At 42.1% G+C, this 23,816-nt stretch overlaps 1 protein-coding gene across 1 annotated transcript; it reads left to right on the plus strand.

Annotated features, from left to right (window-relative positions):
- Positions 1-549: 549 nt before the first annotated feature.
- slitrk4 (SLIT and NTRK-like family, member 4) lies at positions 550-10,075 on the plus strand. The gene is made up of 2 exons (XM_079556654.1): positions 550-643; positions 5,680-10,075. The coding sequence occupies exon 2, from the start codon at positions 5,722-5,724 to the stop codon at positions 8,308-8,310; it is 2,589 nt and encodes an 862-aa protein (XP_079412780.1). The 5' UTR covers positions 550-643; positions 5,680-5,721; the 3' UTR covers positions 8,311-10,075.
- Positions 10,076-23,816: the final 13,741 nt, after the last annotated feature.

A 23,816-nucleotide genomic window follows, 5' to 3' on the forward strand; every position in this document is an offset into this window, starting at 1 on the left:
ATTTTTAAACCACCGGTGCGCAACTTCGGCACATTTTCTTCCGATGCTTGTGGATTGCTAAAAAAAAAAAAAAGACACACAAAAAAAAAAAACAAGACACGGGCGCACTCTCGCCAAACCCCTTGTCTCTCTCGCTTATAAGAAACCTTAGTCACTGTAACTCCAAGAATGCGGGACTTACACCGACGCCTCTCTTTCCACTTGGATTGACTACAGCCGCGCGCCGCGACCCCCTCGATTGCCAATGCGCCTTTTCCTTCCGCCCCAGAGTCTACCCGATGTCCGCCGATGGATGTAGCGCAGCAGCCGTGGGAAGGCGGCTCGCTGAGGGGTGATTTCTCCAAACAAGAGGAGCCCGTGAGCAAGAGACGCATCGGGTGAAATAGGACGCCACCCCCCCCCCCCTGTTCCACACTCGTTACTTCCCCTCCTTTTTTTTGTGTGTATCCTTATGTATGACTGACTTGTAGGATACAGCGCGCGCAGGCTGCATGGAGATATAACCGGGGGTTGCACGGCTTGTTGCTCGCCCCCCCCCCCCCCCCCAAAAAAAAAAAAAAAAGAGGAAGGAGAACCATGTCTCGTCCACGCAGCTGCCCCGCGTCTCGGAAGGGGCCAGCGCGCCTCACCGCCTCGCGTTCGGGTAAGAAGCAGCGCTCACCTGGGTATTCTTTTGGCTATTTTTGTGTGTGTATGTGCATGTGTGTGTGTGTGTGCGCGCGCGCGTGTGTGTGTGTGTGTGTAGCGACAACAGGCGGAAGCACCGGGGAGAGATGGCACTAAATGTGATTAAAGTGCGCCCCCAATTAAAGATTTATGGAGACGTAGCCAAGCGGCGTCAAGGGAATTGGCCAAATCTTTGTATTGAATAGAAACAATAATGGAATTGGAAAGAGAAGGGGGGGGGGGCAGAACGAACCAGGACCGACCCGGTGTGCTATAATCCCATCAAGGGCAAGACTAGGACTACAAGTCAGAAACCGAGCGATGCACTCTGCAGCTAGAACACAGGCATGGACACAAGACACGATGTTGGTTTAAATTGTCGGTAAAGTCGAGAAACACATAAGAGGAGGGGCCACCTTTAAAGTATGCTTAAAAGGCACTGCATGAAATTGAATAGTAGCTGCACCAAATTAGGATTACATGGCTGTACAGTAAGGCAAAACCTAGCGGAGCTTAGATCAATGGAATACGAATAAGCCAGGGCTGGAGTGGATGAAGTGACATTAACAAAATGAGAGGAAAACATGTCCGATTCCAAACTGAACAATGTTAAACCTCGCGGCACATAATCTGTGACTCATCCGGGTCAAAAATTTAGACAACGCAATCACAAATGGATCTTTCAGGACCGTAAATCCAGGACTAAAACTGGCCTACATGCAAAACGTGTCACCCACACCCACATCTCAATGATGGAATGACGACCGCGAAATAGTTTCGGACAGCTGGACCGGCACAGTTCACAGTTTGCGATGTCAGTGAGAGTGAGATTACGTGCACGAAAAGTCCAATCCCAAAACTAACTTGCTCTAGAGTGCTCGGGTGATGCCTGCCGTGAGTTGCGCAGGTCTGTGAGCAGGACTGAACAAAGAGGAAAATGTGCCAAACCGTTCAGCAAGACACAAAAGACACGACCGGGCAAGAAATAAATCGAGAATTCCTAAACTTGGTGAACCTTGGTCAAGCTAAGTCTTAAGCCAGTATATTTCAGGATCACACAAGAACGCAATTAACCCATGACACCCCAACATGGACACAATGTATTGATATAACTGAAACAATGCAGATATTGTAGACCTCAGGAAGCATCTTGGATTAAAGATTCAAACTACCCCATTACGATGACGTCACTTTGAAAACCTTCGCTACAATACAACGCTGCTGAAGGATGAATCAAAAGGCTTACATACTGTATTTGTTCAATTGGGTAAAAGTACTACAAAAAGTCTGCGCACAAGAAGCACAAAATGAGGAGGAGCAGGGACGTCGATGTCGAGGGTTTCTTGTCCATGAGGGGAGCCCACACCTCATTCTCCTGCTTCGCCTCTCGCTCCGTTTCAGCTGTCGGTTAGAGCTTAACAGGTGGGACTAGGAATCAATTCAGATGTTTAGGCAAGGCCAAACCAACCACTTTTTACATTGTAGATTTGAATACTTAATGACCATTTTGGAGGATGATTTTCGACATAAAACCAAGAGAGTTCTAGAAAGTAACACAGCAGATGTTTTGCAAGACACTAAGCATGTGCAAACACTAAATCCCCAAATGATGCTTTGTTTTGCTTAATGGGCGTATCCCTATAGTGCATATAACAAAATAAATACGACTGCTACAAATGGTCTGAAACATGCTCTTTATCTCGCTGTAAAATTTCAATGGACTTTTGCTCAAAGAGTCAAATCAATCAGGGTTGAAAGCCGCCAAAGCAGTTCATTTTACTCAAGTAATTTGCTAAGTAGCTTTACTTCCGCTAATTGGTTGTTTCCAAACTCTGCACGGCGATGATGCCCCGCTCTCATTTGGGATTAGAAGCCACTCTATGGAGCATCTTTGAGGAGGAAAATGACTCAATGTGTTGCCCTCTCATTTGAAATACTTAATAATCTCTGTGCATATCCCCGTGGTTCCCAACCATTTGTGTCATTCATTTACTGCATGCGACCCTTAAGGATGGCAAAAACTCTTAATTTAGGAGTTCAAATGCAGTGTGGTGTGTTCAAGGTGAAGCGACAATACTCACAAATGCATATATTTTACTGCAACGAGCTAAGAATATTCAAACAGTGTCCTAATCTGAAATAATCCCAAGCACTGCCTGCAAAGTGCTCGCGTACCCCTGATGTCTGCAACCACGTAACGCAAGCTGCATTTTGAGTTTCCTTATCTCCCCTCCTTACTCGAGCACATACTAATCAGCGGTAGATATGTTGACTCTCCACAGCGCTCGTTCCCATCTGCCCTACCTCTGAGCAAAGCATCTTCTTCATATTAGCCTCTGAAATAAGAAGAAATTAGTTTTTTTATTGACCTGCCAATATGTCACTGCCTTTTCCCCGGGCCTCTGTTTGCTCCCCCTTAATTAATATCCTGCTCAGGCTCACATCAAGATAAGATGGCTCCAAATTAAAGCCAGTCACACAGGAAAAGAGGGACTGCCACTCTCCGCCTCTGAAGCCACTCTTAGAATGAATAACACTAATAAAACGGCCTTTCCTTCAAGAGTTATTCCAGAACTACTGCAGTATCGGGGGGTATGCAATGGTAAAGAACAGGCATGAGGTCATTGTTGCAGCAGATTGGAAACGGGTTGCGTTCCCCCCGTAGTGCGTAGCTACTGTACTGCACATCTCGCGGCGATCGGACCATCGAGACAGAAACATACACATCAGTGCAGTGACATTAATGAAAGTAATTATAGAGAAGGTCTTGGAAAACTGTGTCAAATGCGTGGCTTAAGAGTTGATTTTTGATTTGAAACTGGTTTTGCATCTTTCTGTAAAAATACAATAGTGTTTATTAAGGCATTGTTCAGCGTTCTCCATTTGCACTAATTAAGAGAAAGCTGTTTACTTAGCTTGAGTGGAACAATTAAAAATAAAACTCTAGAAAGGACAGACCAAATGATGCTGTGGCAAATGTGCCGGCCATCTCGGAATTGTGTCATTAGCCAAATTCTAATTTAAAGTAATGTAAGAAAGAAATGTCCATGAATAGAAGTGAAAAATCAGATACTGTGATGATGTTGGAGTCTCTCTTTGTCAGACATTCATTTGATTGAAATATGAACATGACAAAACACTGCATTGGGCTCTGTTTTGTACTGAATTACTCTATCATAGCATCAATACACTGCTTATCCACATTAATTAATCTGTTTATGTTACACATTGTAATTATCAAGATATTTTCCTTTTAGTATTGTCAAACATGGATGTTAGATCAGAGAAAATCACAGAAGTAAGACAGTCTCCGGTTAGTTTAGTTCTGGAGAAGAATGAACAATCACAACATGGCTGCCAGACATTAGTTCCAATGGATTACTATGGCAACGTCCGAACTAGAGACTTGTATAATAGACCTGTGGGTAGAGTATATTCAGGGGTGTTTTAGGACTTCAAAATATGCAACTAAAAAGCTTAGTGGTTTAAATGTTTACTCTTTCACGCCGGTTTTATTCGATTCCTTCACGGTAGAAAATGCAATACATAAAACCTGCAATACATCATATCTGTTATCGTCTCTTTCACTCAATAAAAGCAGACATAACAGTCAGCACACTGCCATTTTGGACGGACAATGAAATAAGCCAACAACATGAACTGCAACTCGCTCACATTATGATTGTGTCATTTGTAGAGCCACAGAACCTCATCAATACAGGGTCGTCAATTTAATGGAAGTATATACATAATATTCTGTTGAAAGTATTTACAATTTCAGACAAGATGCGACAGTTGTTCAGTAGTCGTTTATAGTTTGCTTTAGTGTTTTGAAATACTGTTCTTTAGCGGAACCACATTTACACAAACTGTACATTTTTAGACTATTACTACTGGAACTGTGCCCTCATTTGTAGACGTGTTCTGTAATGTAAAACAAAACATGTCGGGCGGCACTTGTGTTAGAGGTTATCATTAAGAATGAGCACTTTCAGCGTGTGGAGTTTGCTGTTGTTTATTTGATTATTGAATGACCACTTCAATCATGGTATTGATGCCATTACTTTATAAAATAGTGCAGGGGTCTCCAGGAGGCGGCTGGCGGGCCAAATCCAGCCCTCGAGATGATTTTGACTTGTAGAGCAAAAAAAAAATGAATGAATGAAATGATTTTTTTAAAAGAAATAACCAGAATGCTCACTCCAGCCACTAGGGGACAGCTTAAATAAAGAAAGGAATTCCAAACGTGTCCAGCAGAGGCCACTGACATAATAAGATATCAGGATATAAACAACACATTATAAGCATGTGGTAAATGGACAGTTTGCCCCGGAGCGGCTGTAGCTACAATAGCAGCTTACCACCACCAAGCGCTGAGGGAATGAATAATGACTACAGTGTAGCAGAGACTTGTGAAACAGGCTTGTTAAGTGCAATACAAGTGTAAGCCGAGTTTACAGTCCTGTCAGGCTCATTATTATTAAATTATTGAAAAACGTTTCCTCAATAGTATTTTACCAGTCGAAACATATTATACAACATACATTATATAGAGCTTTTGTTTATGGACCCCGGCAATACACTCCTGATATATTTTGGCCCCTAGCAAATTTTACTTGGACCCCTGAACTAATGCCATGAAAGATGGGGCTTTGTGTATAGCTTTGTATTATAAGAAAACAAACCATTTATTGCAAATCCACAGAGAAATTAGAACTTGTCTCAAACACTTGGTGCAAATTGAAAGAGGGATGGGGTCCTGGTCAGTGTGAGGAATGAATGAAGTAATGTAATATGCACAGTACACAGTATCAGCCCCATCTATATACATAGTTTTAGTCCAAACCAATATTCTCATGACACAGTTTGTAGACTTTAGAAAAGGTGAAACACAAACTGATCTAATTAGGCCACAGATGCATGATGCACCCTTCCTTTCTAATGGAGCAAATGTATTTAATATACGTTGTGTTCATGCCTGTAATTTTGCATGTGTCTTTTTGTGTTTTGAAGGTCACTAAATGGTATTCTGGGGGAGGCCTTGTAACCGGCGAGATGCAGCTTGTACTACTGCTGGCAGCGCTATCCTCCTGCCTCCCGGGCTCCCTCTGCTCCTCCCTCTCCTTCTCTCCACCGGCCTCGGACAGCCCCACGATGGCGGACCCGTCCTCTCCAGAGCTCATGGCCGAGACCTGCTCCGTGTGCGCCTGCATGTCCGTGGAAAACGTGCTCTACGTCAACTGCGAGAAGCTAACCGCGTACCGCCCGACGCAGCTCGTCCCACCGGTTTCCTCCCTCTACCACCTGAACTTCCAGTACAACATTCTGAACATCCTCTACCCGAACTCTTTCCCCAATTTTACCCACGCCGTGTCGCTGCAGCTCGGGAACAACAACCTCCAAAACATTGAGGGCGCGGCGTTTTCCGGGATGAGCTCATTGAAACAGCTTCACCTGAACAACAATGAGCTGAAAGTGCTTAGGGCTGACACGTTTGTCGGGGTGGAGAACTTGGAATACCTCCAAGCTGACTACAATTTGATCAAATACATCGAAAAGGGAGCATTTAACAAACTCCATAAGCTGAAAGTGCTCATCCTCAATGATAACCTAGTACAGGCGCTACCTGATAACATATTCCGGTTTGCGTCGCTGACACATCTGGATATAAGGGGGAACAGGATCCAGAAACTGCCGTACATTGGGGTTTTGGAGCACATAGGCCGCATTGTCGAGCTGCAGTTGGACGATAACCCTTGGAACTGTACGTGCGACCTGGCGCCGCTCAAGGCGTGGCTAGAAAACATGCCGTACAACATCTTCATCGGCGAAGCAGTTTGCGAGACGCCAAACGACTTGTACGGAAGGCTCTTGAAAGAAACCAACAAACAAGAACTGTGCCCGATGGGAACCACTAGTGACTTTGACGTGAGGATGCCGCCTTTGCCAGGTGATAACGGCCCGTCCAAAATGTCCCCCACGACTATTTCGCCAATGGCTACAAAATCACCAAAAACAACGGACTCCTCCAAGATTTACGGTAACGGGATCGTGGCTGGGTTGCCGCCATTTGGAAGGAACAGCCAAATCGTTTCCTTCCAAACCCGGACCCCGCCGATAATGTGCCCGCAACCCTGTAGCTGCAAGGCCCATCCCTCAGATTTTGGTATTAGCATTAGCTGTCAAGAGAGGAACATCAAAACGTTAGCGGATCTCGTGCCTAAGCCGACCAATGCTAAGAAACTGCATTTGAGCGGGAACTACATCCGAGATATAAGCTCCATCGATTTCCAGGGATTGGAAGGACTGGACCTCCTCCATCTTGGCAGCAACCAAATCGTAACTGTCCCAAAAGGCGCGTTCGCGAACCTCACCAATTTGCGGAGACTGTATCTCAACGGAAACCAGCTCGAGCAGCTGCACCCGGAAATGTTTTTGGGGCTGAATAACTTGCAGTACCTATATCTGGAATACAATGCAATCAAAGAAATACTCGCCGGCACTTTCGACTCCATGCCCAATCTCCAGCTCCTCTATCTAAACAATAACGTGCTGCGGAGCTTGCCCGCTTACGTGTTTGCCGGCGTACCTTTGGCGAGGCTGAATTTGAAAAACAACCACTTCATGACGATGCCGGTGAGCGGGGTGTTGGACCAGTTGCAATCTTTGACCCAAATAGACTTAGAGGGCAACCCGTGGGACTGCACGTGCGATCTGGTCAGCCTTAAGCTCTGGCTGGAGAAACTCAATGATGGCATTGCTGCCAAAGAGGTGAAATGTGCGTCGCCCGTGCAGTTTTCCAATACAGAACTAAGGCAGTTGAAAAGCGAGATCCTGTGTCCAAAACTTATCCACAGGCCGCCATTTATTCTAACAAGCGCCACTCCTGTCCAGACCTCGCTGTCGCCCGCAGGAGTTGGCAAACCAGCGAACGGAGGTCCCGTCCCCTTGTCAATAATGATCCTGAGCATCCTCGTAGTGCTTATACTCACTGTTTTTGTGGCCTTTTGCCTTTTAGTTTTTGTCCTGAGGCGGAATAAGAAACCAGCTGGAAGGCAAGAGGGACTGGGCAATCAAGAATGTGGATCCATGTCTTTGCAGCTTCGCCGGCACAACCACAAATCCGGGAAGAAATGCGCGATTCCCGGGGACGACTTGGGAGGCGAGACGTTCATCCCGCAGACTATCGAGCATATCGGCAAGAGCCACACGTGCGGGATCGGTAGGAATTCCGATTTGGACGCGGGGTTCAAGTTTGCCGACTCGCAGCGGCAAAAGATCATCCTGCGAACCTGCGACAAGGACAAAGAGGCCCTGTCCACGCTCGAGCGCAACAAAAGACTCAGCACCATCGACGAGCTGGAGGAGTTTCTCCCCAACCGAGAACCGAGCATGTTTATTCAAAATTTCCTGGACAGCAAAAGAGATTTCAGCAGTATAGGGATGGGAGGGTACGAGATACGCTATCCGGACAGTAGGAGTCTGGATAGAAAGATGAAAAAAACGTCGCTAATCGGTGGCAATCATAGCAAGATCGTGGTGGAGCAGAGGAAAAGTGAGTATTATGAGTTGAAAGCCAAGCTCCAAGGTACGCCTGACTACCTGCAGGTGCTAGAGGAGCAGACTGCTTTAAGTAAATTGTAAGAATGCTATTTTTGTTTGTGATTTTGTCAATTGGTACCAGGCAGGCAGACAGAAAGCCAAAGTCATCTGCCTTTTCCCCCACCACCCGCTTGATTTTTTTTCCCCCTCCTCTCTCTCTTTTTAGCCACACAAACATATCATTCAACCCTGCTCCTCCTCCCTCACTCGTCGCCTTGCTTTGGGTCTCTATCTCTCTCTCCCACGCATAGCAAAAAAGTGCCTTCTGGGAATCCTTAATGACCAGTGCAGAGATGGACAAAATGGCTCCACACACACTTCAAAGCTGTTGCTCGAATCGGCGTGGATATATTTGCGAGCTTAAGACCTTTTCTGGATTATCCACCGTGAATCACGCGTGCTGACACGTTACAGGGACCGGACAGCGACTTTTTTTTTTTTTTTGCTGCTATAGAAATCTTTCATTCATTTTCCTTATTCTTTTTGGCTCATTTCTTTCCCAACCAAATCCAAAACGTTAAAAGGGTTTTTTATGAACAGTGCTTAAAATACCTCGCCATTTCAACGTTATTTTTTTCCTCCAAAAAAAACAAACAAAAGGTTGCAAACAATTGTTTTGTTTTTCTTTTCATCATGAAAGTTGTGCTCAATCCTAGTTACGAAGGATATGGATACTTTGCCGTTTTGTCAAAAGGAGAATCTGTATGCATTCGGGGATTTCTGCATAAACTCTTTGACTTTTGTATGGATTTAACATGCTTACAGTACTTTTTTTGGGAAAAAGAAACAAGGCACTGCTATCGGGAATGATTTGTTGATGTTTTCTTTGTGTAAAGAGCCATGTTAAATATAGTGTCTTCTGAATGGTGTTTATCTTCAACGTTCAAAAAAACTGTTTTTTTGGTTCAAATATTATATAACGGCACATTCACTGTCAGAGGACATTATTTCTGAAGAAAAAAATGGAAAAAAAATGTAATGAAAAAAAAAAAAAGATATTACTAAAGCTGCTTGCCATGTAAGCGTAAACCTGGAAATTTATTTTGTATGTCTTACATTATTTGTATTTGTGGGACTGGTTTGTAAATTACAAGATGAAACATTTAACGGACTTGAAATGGTATAATCTAAACCCCCAACCCCTGTTCAGATCTTGATTCGTAGTCCAAAATTTCCGACATAGTTGCTTTATTTTTCTATACGAGATTATTTAAAGAGTATTTGGTCTTATTTAAAAGCAGAGAGACAAGGACTTCTTCAAGGCACCAGAACCGGGCCAAACTGCGGGACTGTCACGTTTGTTTTTTTTTGTCCCGGGGGGGAACCGGAGCCGAGTGGCGAGAGCGAACAGGAGTGGGTTGTGAAACGTGATCTTTCGTTTTTATTGTGACAAGAAGCTAAAGCCTGATCTAGTCCTGGCACTTTCTTTAGTATTATTACCACTACTCTTATGCGTATCTCCCACAGTTATCTTGTTCAAGGTTTCTTATGCAACCAAAATAAATGTGCATTCAACTTGATATGGTTCTGCATTGCTGGGCTGGGAATTGTTCAAAAATTCAAAATTGGGAATCATATCCATGTGCAATATATGCTTCAATTCATTTTTAATTAAGTTATTTAGTTTCAAGCTTTTTTTTTTTTTCTTCTTCTTTTTTTTTCTTCCTCACAAATTCTGTTGAACTCTATCCGGTCCTTATTTAAAAGAGTATTGTTAAGTTAAAACTCTTGAGTGTTTATTGACATTTCAATTCAATAGAATGTATCTTGGAAAGTATAATAAATACAGTTTTCTATCAGTCATAAACCTGCTGTATACTGGCTAATTTGTTCCTTGTGTTATTATATAAAAAGGGATTAAAACAATCATTTTCACAATCTCAGGTTTTCTATGTTTCCTATGTAGGGTTTGCAGGATTTTTCTGTTGTAATTTCACAAATCTCACTGTAATGTTGGTTTATTCACAACTAAAACATCATGTGTTAGGTTTGCAGGTGGCACAAAATAAACCTCAATATGTGATATACACGTTTTAGATCAGGGGCCATGAATTATACTTCACTGAGGTCCAAATTGAAAAAAATGTCAAGCTTCGATGGTATGGTTTTTATTTAAAGCCACACTGCGTAGCATTTTGATCAATAAATTACATTAAATTTCATCATTGAAAAATACCTCATAAATGTACAAACAAACATGCGTCTCCAGCTCGTCTCCATAGAGATGTGACTAAAGTCAGCAGAATTTGAGATTTAAACAGATTAGTTCCTCATCCAAATCCATTCTTTGATTACCCATTGCAGTAGTAGCATTTTCTGTGGTGAGCTGGTCGTTAGGAGCATGTTTTTAACTGATGGCAACAGTATAGTCCAAAATGTTGCACGGTGTCCCTTTAAGCAGGGACAGTGCACAGTTTTACATTGAAAGGAAAGATGCATTGTATCCGGTTATTGCTGGGTTGCAGGTGACATCACAGGATTCTAAAGGCCAATACTTTTATATGGAGGAAAAATTATTTTGTTTTTGACAAAATGTTTGGTCTTGTACAGAGAGATCATGGACCCAGTGACTGATATTAATGATCATTTTTGTAATTCATACATTTTCTTTTGAGCTATGACTTGTGAAAGTGTAATGCTGTTAATAGGACAAACTGGCTCCCGCCCCGCTCGGTCTGGTGACATCATCACATTCTAGAACCTGCAACCCAGTAATAGCAAAAATACTAATTTCCACCCGTCGTCCCCGGGCAGGTTGATGTTACAGTACAAAACTGATTTTAAATGCAGATGAGCATATGACCATGGGTTTATACAAAGGAACATACGGTGGTTATTTCACGGTTATATGTGGTGTATTTGTGTTGTTTTTTCAGCCTTTATTAAATCTAGTAATAATTACTGTGCTTTGAAAAAAATCAAATTCCTTGAATCCTGGATATCACTTTATTTGACACTACCTTGATACATTGCAACTAACAACATGTCGTACAATGGAATGTGCTCTAATACAATCTGTAATAACTTGTACCTATGTAGTGTGTACACAATGGAATAACTTGTATTAGTACTTTGTAAGTACATAATGTTATAGGACATGAGACCCTTATAGGGTTTGGGCTTAAGGTTAGAGTTAGAATTATGTCTTATTACATTATGTACCAACAAACTACAAATACATATTATTCCATTGTGTATCTAACCCATAGGTACAACTTGTTACACATTGTTACAAAGCATATTACATTGTACTAAATTTAGTCTCCTGTTACATTTTGACTCCTAAATATCCGAATGCATATATATGTACACTATGTTGCCAATGCAGTGATGTGTTTCTCCTCTGCTCAGTTCAACACACTGAGCCCTGCTTAGTCCAAGTTTAATCTATGTTTTAGTTTTAGTTTAGTCCTGCTTAAATCCATGTGTAGTCCAGGTTCAGACCGGCTCACTGCTCTCTCTCTTTTTTTGTTAAACGATCTGGAAACAGCCGCGCTAATTTGCACATTACGATCGTGTGCATATTTAATTAGGGTGTCCTAGGTTTTAAAACTTTAGCGAGCCGTATTTAAAACAGTTACTAAATACATAAAACGTGTCAAGGAGCTCAGGGGCAGCAGTTTGTCTTTCTGTTCATCTGGGTGGTAGTTGTGGTGCAGAGAGGGAGGGCGAGCACATGCAGCCGCTCCACTGAGGGGATTCAGGCTCAGGTCCACAGTTGGGATCCAACGATCCATCCATGCATCTGTACAGTCAGCACCAAGTTGTGCAGATGAAAAATATATTTTTGCCTCACCTGCCTTTTTTCTGTTCCCTTCTTTACTTGCACGGTCACTTCTCTGTCTATGCTCTATTGGACTGCACCCTCTGGACCTAAAGCAGAGGGGTGTTCCACTTTAACACCCCTCTGAGTCAGTTCAACGTCAAATGGTATGTCCCTGCCGCTGTGAATGAAAAGTGTGTTGCAAAAGTTCTCTCTGATTTCATTATTTGATAGATTGACAAGAAAATGCTTGTATTACTTCATTTATGTCTCAAACAGCAGCAGCCGTCCAGGCTCATGCAGCCGCCCAGGCTCCTGCAGCTGCCCAGGCTCCTGCAGCCGTCCAGGCTCATGCAGCCGCCCAGGCTCCTGCAGCCGTCCAGGCTCATGCAGCCGCCCAGGCTCATGCAGCCGCCCAGGCTCAGGCTCCTGCAGCTGCCCAGGCTCAGGCTCCTGCAGCTGCCCAGGCTCAGGCTCCTGCAGCTGCCCAGGCTCAGGCTCCTGCAGCTGCCCAGGCTCCTGCAGCAGCGCAGGCTCCTGCAGCAGCGCAGGCTCCTGCAGCAGCCCAGGCTCCTGCAGCCGCCCAGGCTCCTGCTGCCGCCCAGGCTCCTGCTGCAGCCCAGGCTCCTGGCCCAGTTAAAGCCTTTAGGCCTGTAGCACAACTGTGGGAGTCTATTTACCAGCGGGAAACATCCCGACTCTCCCGATTACCCAGCAACGCCACTGGACAATTCCTCCTAGTGTGGAGAAAATGTATTATGTGTAATATTGTGCACGAGTCAATGAAGTCATTGTGAAACAGCAGCCAGGTTTGGTTTTCATAATTGACTTTTATAACTCTATTATGAAACATTGGCAGAACACCGTGTAACACTCAGCGCCCTCGTATCTGAAGCACATTCGAATTGCCAAGTGACAGAATTCATTTTCTACACTGTTGTACCTTTTTTGGCAAATTTCTCAGTCAAAGATGTCTTTCATTATTACTCATTCATCAAACCAGTTTATCAGTCGTTTCTGTTCAACACAGGAGCAGATTCTCAGACCCCAAAACGGTGGCACATGATTTAACCCGATCAAAGTCTATTTTCAGTGATTTTGACTTCATTTCCTTCACAGCAACAAATGTTTTTTTGTTTGTTTTTTTATGCACTATATCTGTGGTCTGGGGCAAGGAGGGTAAAACTGACAAGGTCCATGTTTATCTGGCAACCAAGGCCAAGGCAATGTATTGAACTGTACTGTACTCTGCACATCTTTTTTGTTTCAGTCTTATGTGGTTTACATACAGTCAACGCTGCTCTTAGTTTGGTTTTAAATGAGCCCTTGCAGAGGTCGAATGAGCCGCAGACAGGTTTATTTATTGTGGTGCAATGCAGATGTAGTACTTTATAATTTACCTTTTGTTCGTTGCAGCCCTGAAAGGCACTGAATCTGACTTTTTTTTTGTCTTACATTGGAATTCAATTAGTTGTGTCCTCCTTTAGTATATTGTAAACTCATTTGTGGAGGTTAAAAACACTGTGTCGGCTCACATTTCTGTGACTGTGACCCTGAAAAGTGCCGATAAACTCGTCCCTGTGAAGAATTGGGATGCTACAAAAATGTTAGGAATGAGTTTGGACACAAGCAACACATTAATTAAGCTTCCTCGGTCATTGTTTGTAATTCAAAATCAGGTATAGGGCCTTTACTAGTCGACTGGACTGTGGACTGGCCTCTCATTTGGAAAGCTTCTTCACGGTCATTTGATGGACGTCTCATCAAAAAGCTGGTTTTAATGTGTCCTGAGTTACAAATGTCGTGGTCAACCAAAGTGAGGGGACTCCGAATGTTGACCACACGCCATTCACTCACAAAATATGTTGGGGTTTATGTGTATTTGTTTAATTACAGTCAGTATTTAGCCTGGAGTCATTGTTGTTCACAAATTGATATGCAAATTTATGAGGACAAATGTTACATATTCTTTGAGAAGGCTGAAATCATTTCGCGCCCCGGTCTTTTGGCAGTGAATTTAAATGATGTGTGGCTCTTTGTAAGTGTGGGTGATTGTGATTGTAGCGTCTTCTTTTGAATGTTGAATGAGAGTTTGTGTGTGTGCAGAGTCCAAAACCAAATGAACACGGAGATGAATAAACCAATAAACCTTGTTCTGGGGATCGGGTCATTTGCTGTAAAAATGTGGCACAATAATAGTTACCCATTAACTTGGTGTGTAAGAGAAGATGAACAGATGAATGTGACCAAGCTTTTTCCGATGAGACTGTCTTGAACTCAAACAGGACAGTCCAGTTGAATTCCAACGTTATATCACCAAAAGTTCACAAGAAAACTTCACTTTATCCAGCTACATTTAATGAAAGAACTAAGTAACTTGTTTAACTTAATAAATCCTTTCCTTTCTTCCCTCTGGGGGTAGTGCAAATGTTAATGGGATGATTGGGGGGGTCTTTCATCTCCCCCTGGTGTCTCTGTCCAGAAAACCACACTTCCAACTTCCCTGCCTCTGACCCAGAGACCCAATACACACTAATGGAATTGCGAAGAAGAAGCTAACAGGCTAACGGGCAAAGATAACTGTGGGCCAATAGCCGCTGGCTGCTCTGCTTTGTGCTTTGTTAGTTACAATTAAAGAAACCAGGCAAGTTTTCGCACATTTTTTTCTCGTACTAATGAGGGTCGGACTGTTAGCATTGGAGCTGCGCGAACAACACGTCACGCAAGGGCGGAGTCGATCCTGCCCTTATGCCCTTTTTAGGAACATGCTTCGTCAGAGCTGGGGAGGGGGAGTCTGTAAATCCGCCATGATTTCCCCCTCGAGCGTAGTCACTGTGGCAAACGGGGAGGAGTGAGGAGGAGTCGTCTATTCTTTTTAGCGGTCTATGTTGCGAGCTAGCCCCACTGTAGCAGTGTTTACAGCCAAGTTTGAGTGAAAACAAATATCTCCATTGTGTCACTTAGTTGTGGCACAATGTACAATAACCCTCTCTCCCTTTGTCTTTTCTGTCAGCGCAGTATTTACTCTCAATGAGTAAATAATGAGTTAATAAAACACAGTATGCTACAACACCTGCAGTGGTGCTTATGGCCTCTAGGGGCATAAGTTACTTAGTTCTGCTTTAAACTACACTTACTGTGTTCAAACAATTCAGCTACTTCTCTCCGCCGTCACGGGACTTATGTCTATCTCCTTTTTTTTATTAAATCCACTGGAAATGTGTCTCACCTCTTTGTGTCGCCTATTTTTAATTTCCATTTAAGAGAACTATAAACAGATTCAGGAGGACTCGTACCTGTGCCATTAAACAGTGATCACATGACACTGCTGACCAATGCGGACACACTAGTTTCCCACGCCCGCAAACAAAGGCGTATATTTGCTGCTCTGGGGTCAGTTTTTGTCCTCCAAAGAGGTAAATGAAGCAGGAGAGAGGACGGAGACGCACAGCTGTATTATAATACAGCAGCATCAGCTGTTTGACAGGCTGGTGCGGTCGCGCTCATGATTCTCAGTCTTTATGTGTGAACCCTCATTCGTTCTATAATCGCTCTAAATTCAGTCGTATAGTGTGGATCGCTCTATAAATTCACAAAATCTTTTAAGACTAAAAATCGTGTAGTGCGTGCTCAGCTTAAATCCTTATGAAAGTTTTATTTGACATTTAAACAGACAAGAACAGGGCAAGTTGACGCCAAATCTGCCGACTTGTTGGGAGTATGGCATCCTATCTGTTCTTCAAAACGTTACACAATGCTAAACAATAAGTGGGTTAATGCCTCATGAAATCTGCTGCGCTGTTTGTGATGCTCTAAATCCGTCAAAACTCCACATCCCGTTCGCCAGGCAAGTGCTTTCTGCTTTTCCTCGTCTAAAATTTGCATAACCTTCCCCTTTGAAGCCTTTGTGCGCGGCTCACTATCTGGCAGGTATCTCATCCGTTTATAGGCCTCAATGAAAAAATTATACCAAGTTCGTTTTAGGCTTAAAAAAAAAGAGTCAAGTTTCTCAAGTTTCCAGAGGGGGAAGCTGAGGCATATGACTCACCACACTCTGGGGAATTGTCCTCATTAATTATATAAAGAAGTGTTATGAACTGACAAAAGCGAAAGGGATGGAATAAATGTAGGCTTTTCAGACCCCTCCAAAATCTGTCTCCAATCTTGCGTTGTCGTGTTTGAGCAACGAGTGGAGAAATGTCGTCTTGAAGGGCTAGAATTGGCTAGGAAAGTGAGTAGCGTGTCCAACGTTTTACTGCAGTGACTTGGCACATGTTCACAGTTTGTTCCCGGAAGCGGCGAAGGTTCTTAAGAGGGGTCAGGGCCGTCGGTGCAGGTTGAATTTATGTCATTTTAGGAAGAAACGTCTGGAATAACAATAGGTTTTAGCGTGTGTGCTTTTCCAATGTCAATGTTAAAGGCAATGATTTAAACATTTTCAAATTTAAAGCAGTACTAAGCGCTCATGCCTGTAGGTGTCGTAGCATGTTGCAGTTTTTTACTTATTAATTGTCCGTGAGAGTTTATACTTCGCTGACAGAAAAGACAAAGGGACAGAGGGATATTGCACATCCAATTGCACAATGGAGATCATTTTTTTCACTCAAACTTGGCTGTAAATACTGTTTAAGTGGCGCTAGCCCACAGTTAGCCTTGCCCGTTAGCCTGTTAGCTTCTTCTTCATGATTCCAGTAGTGTGAATTGTGCCTCCGACCCGGGGCAGGAGGAAAGCTGCAAGTCTGGTTTTCTGGCCAGAGACACCAGGGGGAGATGAAAGACCCCCCAATCATCCCATTTACACTTGTATTACCCCCAGAGGGACTACGGACAGGATTTATTAAGGTAAACAAGTTACTTAGTACTGCTTTAAGTGAGATTAGTGCTGGATTTCATGCAGCTGAAGTTTGCTCATATTTGCAACATTATTATTCATCTACCCCTTTCCAGCAACAATGGGCCTTAGTACAGACCTCCTGTAGGTAAAGCTCAATTACTAGGGCTGGGTGATGTTGACAGAAATGAATATCTCAATATTTTGGGGGACTGTGATATTTTTTGTAAACCATCAAAAATATGCATAAATGTGGTGGCAAATATCTGAATTCACATGTCTTTGTCACACTGAACAGACAGGGTGACAGGGGCAAAAAGATGTACCCCCAATTTTCCTCACCTTTTTTCCACTTTCCTCCAACATTTCTTGACATTGACGATAAACTCAACATTGCAAATTTGCAGATCTTCCAAACAGTAATGTCGGTATTACTTTGTAGACAGTGTTGGGGAGAACTACATACATTTAGAATACTCATTTTGAGTACAAAGTTTCACACTTTCATTTGTAGGAGTATTTAGAAAACAGTTACTTTCCAAATATGAAGGGAATACATATAATAGTACTCAATCATAAAATGTTTGCTCAATATTGCACTAACATTATTAAGAAAGAACCTTTATTGTTGACCTGTTTTTCCTCCTAAAATAAAATGAAAATGTAAAACACCTTCTGCCAAAGTTTATACAAACACTGCACATGTGTCACATCATGCTGTATCTGCTGCTCCATTTGCCAACAGTTTTTTAATTTCCTAATTAGCAGGTGTTCCAACAATCATAGTCTTCATTCTCATCATTACACTCCATATTTAAACATAAATATAATGACAATCAATGTGAAAGTATTCTAAAAGTATTCAAAGTATGCAGAGTACAGTGCTGTAATTAGACAAAGTAACGGAATACATTTTAAGGCAAGTATCCAGTAACAAAATACAATTTTCAGCATTCTCCCCAACAATGGTTGTAGAACAGTGGTTATGTTGCAAATGATTGAAAAGGGATCAATTAAAATGACTCTTTATTATGTGTGTGTTCTAAATAAGGCTACAATTCAAACATTATACTGCAAAGTGTCATTTAAATAGACTTTCCTTCAAAATAATGTTCTCATAGTGGTCAGCTTCTTCTTCCTGTTTAATCTGAGATCATTCCATGTACCCCTGGTTTGCCCACCTCTAACCTTTAACTCTCTTTAATTCAAGTTTTCAAAGTTAAAACGTATGCCTTTCTATGTGCTGTTTGAAGATGTTTTTTTTTTCTAATTAGAAGTCCTTTAAGTCACAGTGCTTACTCATGCTTTCAGAGTGGGACTTTGGCAGTGTTTGCTCCATCATTCTAAAGCCAAAGCCCAACGGCATTATCGACGGTCTGGTGCGTTTTGAAGGACACGTTATATTCCATTCTCCCGGCTTCTTTCTGGATCATAGTGGCTAATGGGGAAACAAGCGCCTTTTCCTTAGTGAGGTGATGGTGATGATGCTGATGACAAAATGCCGGGAGCTTAACTGTTTGTGATTGTGGCTGTATGCAAACCACGGAGAGGGATTCAACTAAAATGTGTCAGCTTTTGTGTTTTACTTGGGTCATTTGTGCTGAAATTGACTCTATTTATTGTTTTTATATACAGTATGTTCAAACAATGCATTGGACCTTCCTGTGATCCTTATACAGTGGGAGGAAAAAGTATTTGAACCCTTTCTTACATTTCATAATTTGTGGTCTGATCTTTATTAAAATCACAAGAATGAGTAAACAAATACCACACAAACAAATGCATGTGATATTTTTACTGGCCATAACATGTAAACATTCGCAGGACAGTGAGAACAAAGTAAGTACACCCTTGGATCTAGATTTGGCAGCGACAGTACTGAACTTTCTCCATTTAAAGATATTTTTTCTAACCGTGGATTTATGAACATCAAGACCTTTTCCACCTTTATACAACTTGATTATTCCCGATCATAGGTCTTCAGAGAGTTCTTTTGAGTGAGGCATGGTTCACATCAGACAATGCTTCTCAACAAGAGACAATTCTTAACTCGTGTGTTTTTTTAAGTGACAATGGCAGCTTTAACCCACTCCTCAGTGATTGGACTTCAGGTTGGCTCACACCGGACTCTAAATGTCTGCATACATTTGTCTAATTTGCCCTTGGAGCATCCTTAGGGGTGTACTCACGTATTCCTTCCTGTCCTGTGAATGGGATATGGCCAATACAAATATAATAACATGTAATTGTGTGGTTGGTATTAGTTTAAGCAGACATTGTTTACTCATTCTTGTGATTTTAATAAAGATGAGGCTGAAATGTGACAAATTCCCAATGCAACCATCAAGTACTTGCCATTAAAAGGTATAGCTTCACAAACTATGACAAAACCAAGATTAATTGAACCTAGACAGAAGGTAGGAATACACAAACATTACTACAAACAAAGGACATAGCACAAGTTGTAAATTGCCTAAAAATAAACAAATACAAAAAAATTAAAATAAAATAAAATAAGACCAGCTCTAACACATAATTTCGTCAAACATTAGAATGCATTTAGCTATTCATGTTGCTTAAACTATCTACAAAGACAATGTACAGCATAAACCTCCATGTTGAAGGGGCTAGATGCAAGTTTGCCATTTTATACCCACTACTGCCATCTCAGGTCATACGCGTAACTGCACCTTCTATATTAAGCTCTGCATGACGGCACTTCGGACCCAAAGCAACACCTTTTTGAGTGACAGTGCAGGATTTTAGAGGCAATTGTGGTGAACAGGTCTGGGCTCATTCTACATATTAGGACATGGCTGGAACATGTAAGGGGAGGAAAATACATAATTGGAACATTTTTAAACTCTGTATAGTCCTTTAAAGTTAATATTAATAATGTATTTATATGGTTAGTCTGGCGTTATTAGTAATTTGCCTCAGGTGCTCTGTGGAGCGGGTCAGACTGTTTTTAATGCAGGCTAGCTGATACCATAGAAATGTGCTAGCCTTGCACTAGCCTAGCGCCACGAAACTCTTCAAATATAAGAACTGCATGAATTACCAAAAAAAAAATATCTCCAGAAATCAGCAACACTATAATAGGATAACTAGGAAATGAGGCCCTATGTCAAAAATCCTGAAATATCCCTTTAAGCAAACACTTTATTTCCCTAAGTCCTCATTTGTAATTTGCACAAACCTCTTTTGCTCCTTTTGGGTGATTAAGTCTGCACCATCTTCTGTGCCAATATTTGAATAATTTTACAGCAAACATGGCGAGAATAAAACGGTTAATTTAGATATTTGTCTTTGCAGAACATCAACAGACTGAAGACTTAATTATATCGTAGCAGTTCTCATTAACATTCTCTCATAATTTGATCTCTCCTCTTGGCCCTTTATTTCCTGATACTTCAGCGCTGAACTATTCCGCTAATTGTCTCGACTTTATCATATATTACAATTAATGAACAAAAGTTACGTTTACGTGGCATGGTGGAAAGGTTGCAATCTCTTTAATTCAATTATTAATCTATTAGAATGTGGTGTAATATTAAAGGCTCATTAGAATCTGCACCTTTGAGATAATGAAATATGACTTCTGAATGTGAAAAAGTCCTTAAAATGGCGTGCATAACAGATACCCAAATAGTTAATTACTTTTTCGGGAAGATATTTTACCCAGATAGCAACATCTTATAAGTAAGATATACTTTATATACGGGGCAACATATCAGAAGCCATTTTCCGGGGCAACTTTTCCCCCCTTTTTGTAGTTGTTTGTCCCTGTACCCGAGTGCTTTCGGTTCCATATACGACATATGCTTAATGGAGGACCGTGGGGAAATGAAATCCGTGCAATTTTAATGGGCTAATTAGCAACAATCAGTCAGCAACAGGGCAATGAAGCTGTTGCTGCTATTATTAACACCACCACACGCGAAACATATTTTATATAAGATGAATTATTAATAACTTTGAGGTCTCTATAGTTGCTCCAAATCCATATGTTTAGCACTGCTCTATTTTAAAACTGGAAAGTAAACGGACAGAAATGCTAAGATCCCAATAAATAAATGGCTGCACTTTCCTAAAATTTACATAACATTCATTCCTTAAAGCTAGCACTTCGTCTTCAAAGGCAGTCTAGCTGGAAAATAGCATAAAGCTTTTTGTGGGAATGTTGTCCATAATTTAGCATTGACACCGCCTGTATCACAGTGTTGAGGCCCCAAATCTGCTGTGCAAACAAGAGAATGCTGAACAACTCTTTTGCTGAACCACTTTTGTGCATGAGGCTTGCTTTGCACATGCGCTTAACACATTAAAAAAAAATGTTAAATTTATTTTTATTACGAAACTAGACACTCTAATACACCTTGTGTGTGATTTTGGAAGCTCTGTGATGAACAGAAGTGAAATAAATGACGATCAAAAACTTGTGAAAAGTCAGTGTTGCGTAGCGCGCGCTTGACAAAGCAGAGCGGCTTCCCATTGAAAGATCGAAACAGTTGAGATTTTAACATTTCTGTGAGTTTTTAAATGGTTAAAATTGGTCCAAGGACGACTGAGAAACATCCTGTTAAAGTCTTCAATTCGAGACCCAGGCTGTTCAAATGCACACGCCATAAAAAGAGATCGAGAACACGCAGTGTTTTTATTTAGGCATTTGCCTCTTCACATAACGTTAGTGTCCGTCCAGAGAGGAGAGAGGAGTTAATCAGAAAGGAGAGTGTTTCATAAAATCCCTGTTATCTCCGTTTGTAGGAAGAAAAAAAATAGCCACTTTAGCTTAGATTTCTCAGGAGGGACGTAGTACTAAGCTGTTTTCACCAACGAAGAGCTTAGAGTCTCACCTTTCTAACGAGCCATAGCATGTGTATATTTCTATATATAACATAGAATACGCTGTGGTGCTACAAATATCATGAATAATGGTCTGGATTGTTGCAACTCTACGGCTAAATCCCCAAAACAGCGCGGCCTTGATGTGTTAATGGTTTAAAAAAACACACACATACACAAAAAAGAAAACACTTTAAGACCAATACAAATAGGGGTAATTAGTCCTCCATGTAACCTCCTCCATAACTGCGCTGGGGCGACCTGTCAGAAGCAGTGGCTAACCACACTGGGCGACCGCAGAGACTTGTGCAGTGTGCTGATCAGGAGTACCTGCAGCAGCAGCAGCAGCAGCATGACTCTACACTGGCCGAGCACAACTACATTAGTGTAATACAGTCCCGATCAAAAGTTTAAGCCCAGTTGAAAACCGTAAAAAACTAAACTGCATGGTTGGATGTTAACAAGGTTCTAAGTTGAACTTCAATATGCAACAAGAAGAAATGGGAGTGAGTCGGCTCCAGTAACGGCTTCATGTGGGTCAAAGATCGTCCAGTGTTTTGACGGGGCAGCCAATCAGGTCCTCCAGCTCAGCACTGGTGTCATTTTTCAACTTTGCTTTATTTTGTTCCATAACCCTCTTTTAGGAAATTCAAACGCTCAACAACCAGACCACGTTCAAAACGTTTTTTTTTTGCCTTTGCCATCAGGGGCGTCATGGCAGTGTGAATACCTGACAGAAAATGACAGTGAATCCACATTTAAAAAAAAAAAAGCTTTACTCTCTTTTTTTGTCTCACTCCCATATATTCTTCTGCATTTTGAAGTTCTAAGATCCAACTTTGCAAAATGTGAGTTTTTACAATTCCTCAACTGGTCTTCGACTTTTGATCAGGACTGTATCACCCCATCAAATATAATACAAGTTTTTAAGCAGTACTAAGTAACTCTTGCCCCTAGAGGCCATAAGCGCCACTGCAGGTGTCGTAGCAAGTTGCGATTTTTTTTACTTATTCATTGTCTGTGAGAGTAAATACTACACTGACAGAAAAGGCGAAGCGACAGAGGGATATTGTCCATCCAATTACACAATGGAAATATTTTTTTTTCTCTCAAACTAGGTAAACACTGTTTAAGTGGTGCTAGCCCGCAGTTAGCTTTGCCCGTTAGCCTGTTAGCTTCTTCTTCGTGATTCTATTAGTGTGTATTGGTTGCTCCGGTCCAGTGGCAGTCAAGTTGCAATTGTGGTTTTCTGACCAGAGACACCAGGGGGAGATGAAAGACCCTCCAATCATCCCATTAACACTTGTATTACCCCCAGAGGGACTACGAAAAGGACTTATCATGGTACACAAGTTACTTAGTATTGCTTTAAAAATACCTTTGAAACTCACCTCACACACATCGGTATAACAGTTTGTTTTTGTTCTGACTTTACAGCTTTAGTTGCAATACATGGTCTGAAGTTTGCAAATTGTTTGAAAATTTGAGCAAGTATTAAATATCTTCTTATGATAAAAACATGATCATGTCCCCATAGCATTGCGTACACCGCCCAGCTTCTATTCTTAGCTCCATTTCCTGCTGACCCCATTCCCAGTGCGGGTGCTGTCCTCTGGCATTTTCCTAATTGCCGCCGTGTTGACGTCTTATTAAGCATTAGGCCCACATTAGCAACAACAGTGTCCTCTGAATGCCAACAGGACCGGCAGCAGCGAGGCGTCCCTGGCACTGTCGGCGCCGTTCGGGCATTCGGGGGCGGATTAAAACGGACTGCGGCTCTCTCTCTCTCTCTCTCTCACTCGCTCTCGACATGTTTGTGCCAACGCCTCCCCAAAGACGGCGGGACAATGGAAGCCCGAGAGTGGGGTCCGCTAATGTGGGCAAATCCAGCCGCGTCGAGGCAAAGCCGTTTGGACGACGCTTTTATAAATCCACGGACATCTGTAAAACACCGCCGCCAAATACCTGCGCGGGGTCTTAGCTGTAGAATGAGGTGCGAACGGGAGCCAGGACAGGGACAAATGTGGACACATTGCTCGCAACGACGGGAAAGTGTTGGCTGGAAGCTGCGTTTAGAAAATCAGTAACCGATTGAACCCACTTTTAACT

The sequence above is a fragment of the Gobius niger genome, assembly GCF_951799975.1.
Source record: "Gobius niger genome assembly, chromosome: 5".
Classification (NCBI taxonomy): Eukaryota; Metazoa; Chordata; class Actinopteri; order Gobiiformes; family Gobiidae; genus Gobius; species Gobius niger.

Bases quoted from the DNA above. Each gene is read 5' to 3' on its own strand.
- slitrk4 (XM_079556654.1), top strand. From the start codon at position 5,722: ATGCAGCTTGTACTACTGCTGGCAGCGCTATCCTCCTGCCTCCCGGGC.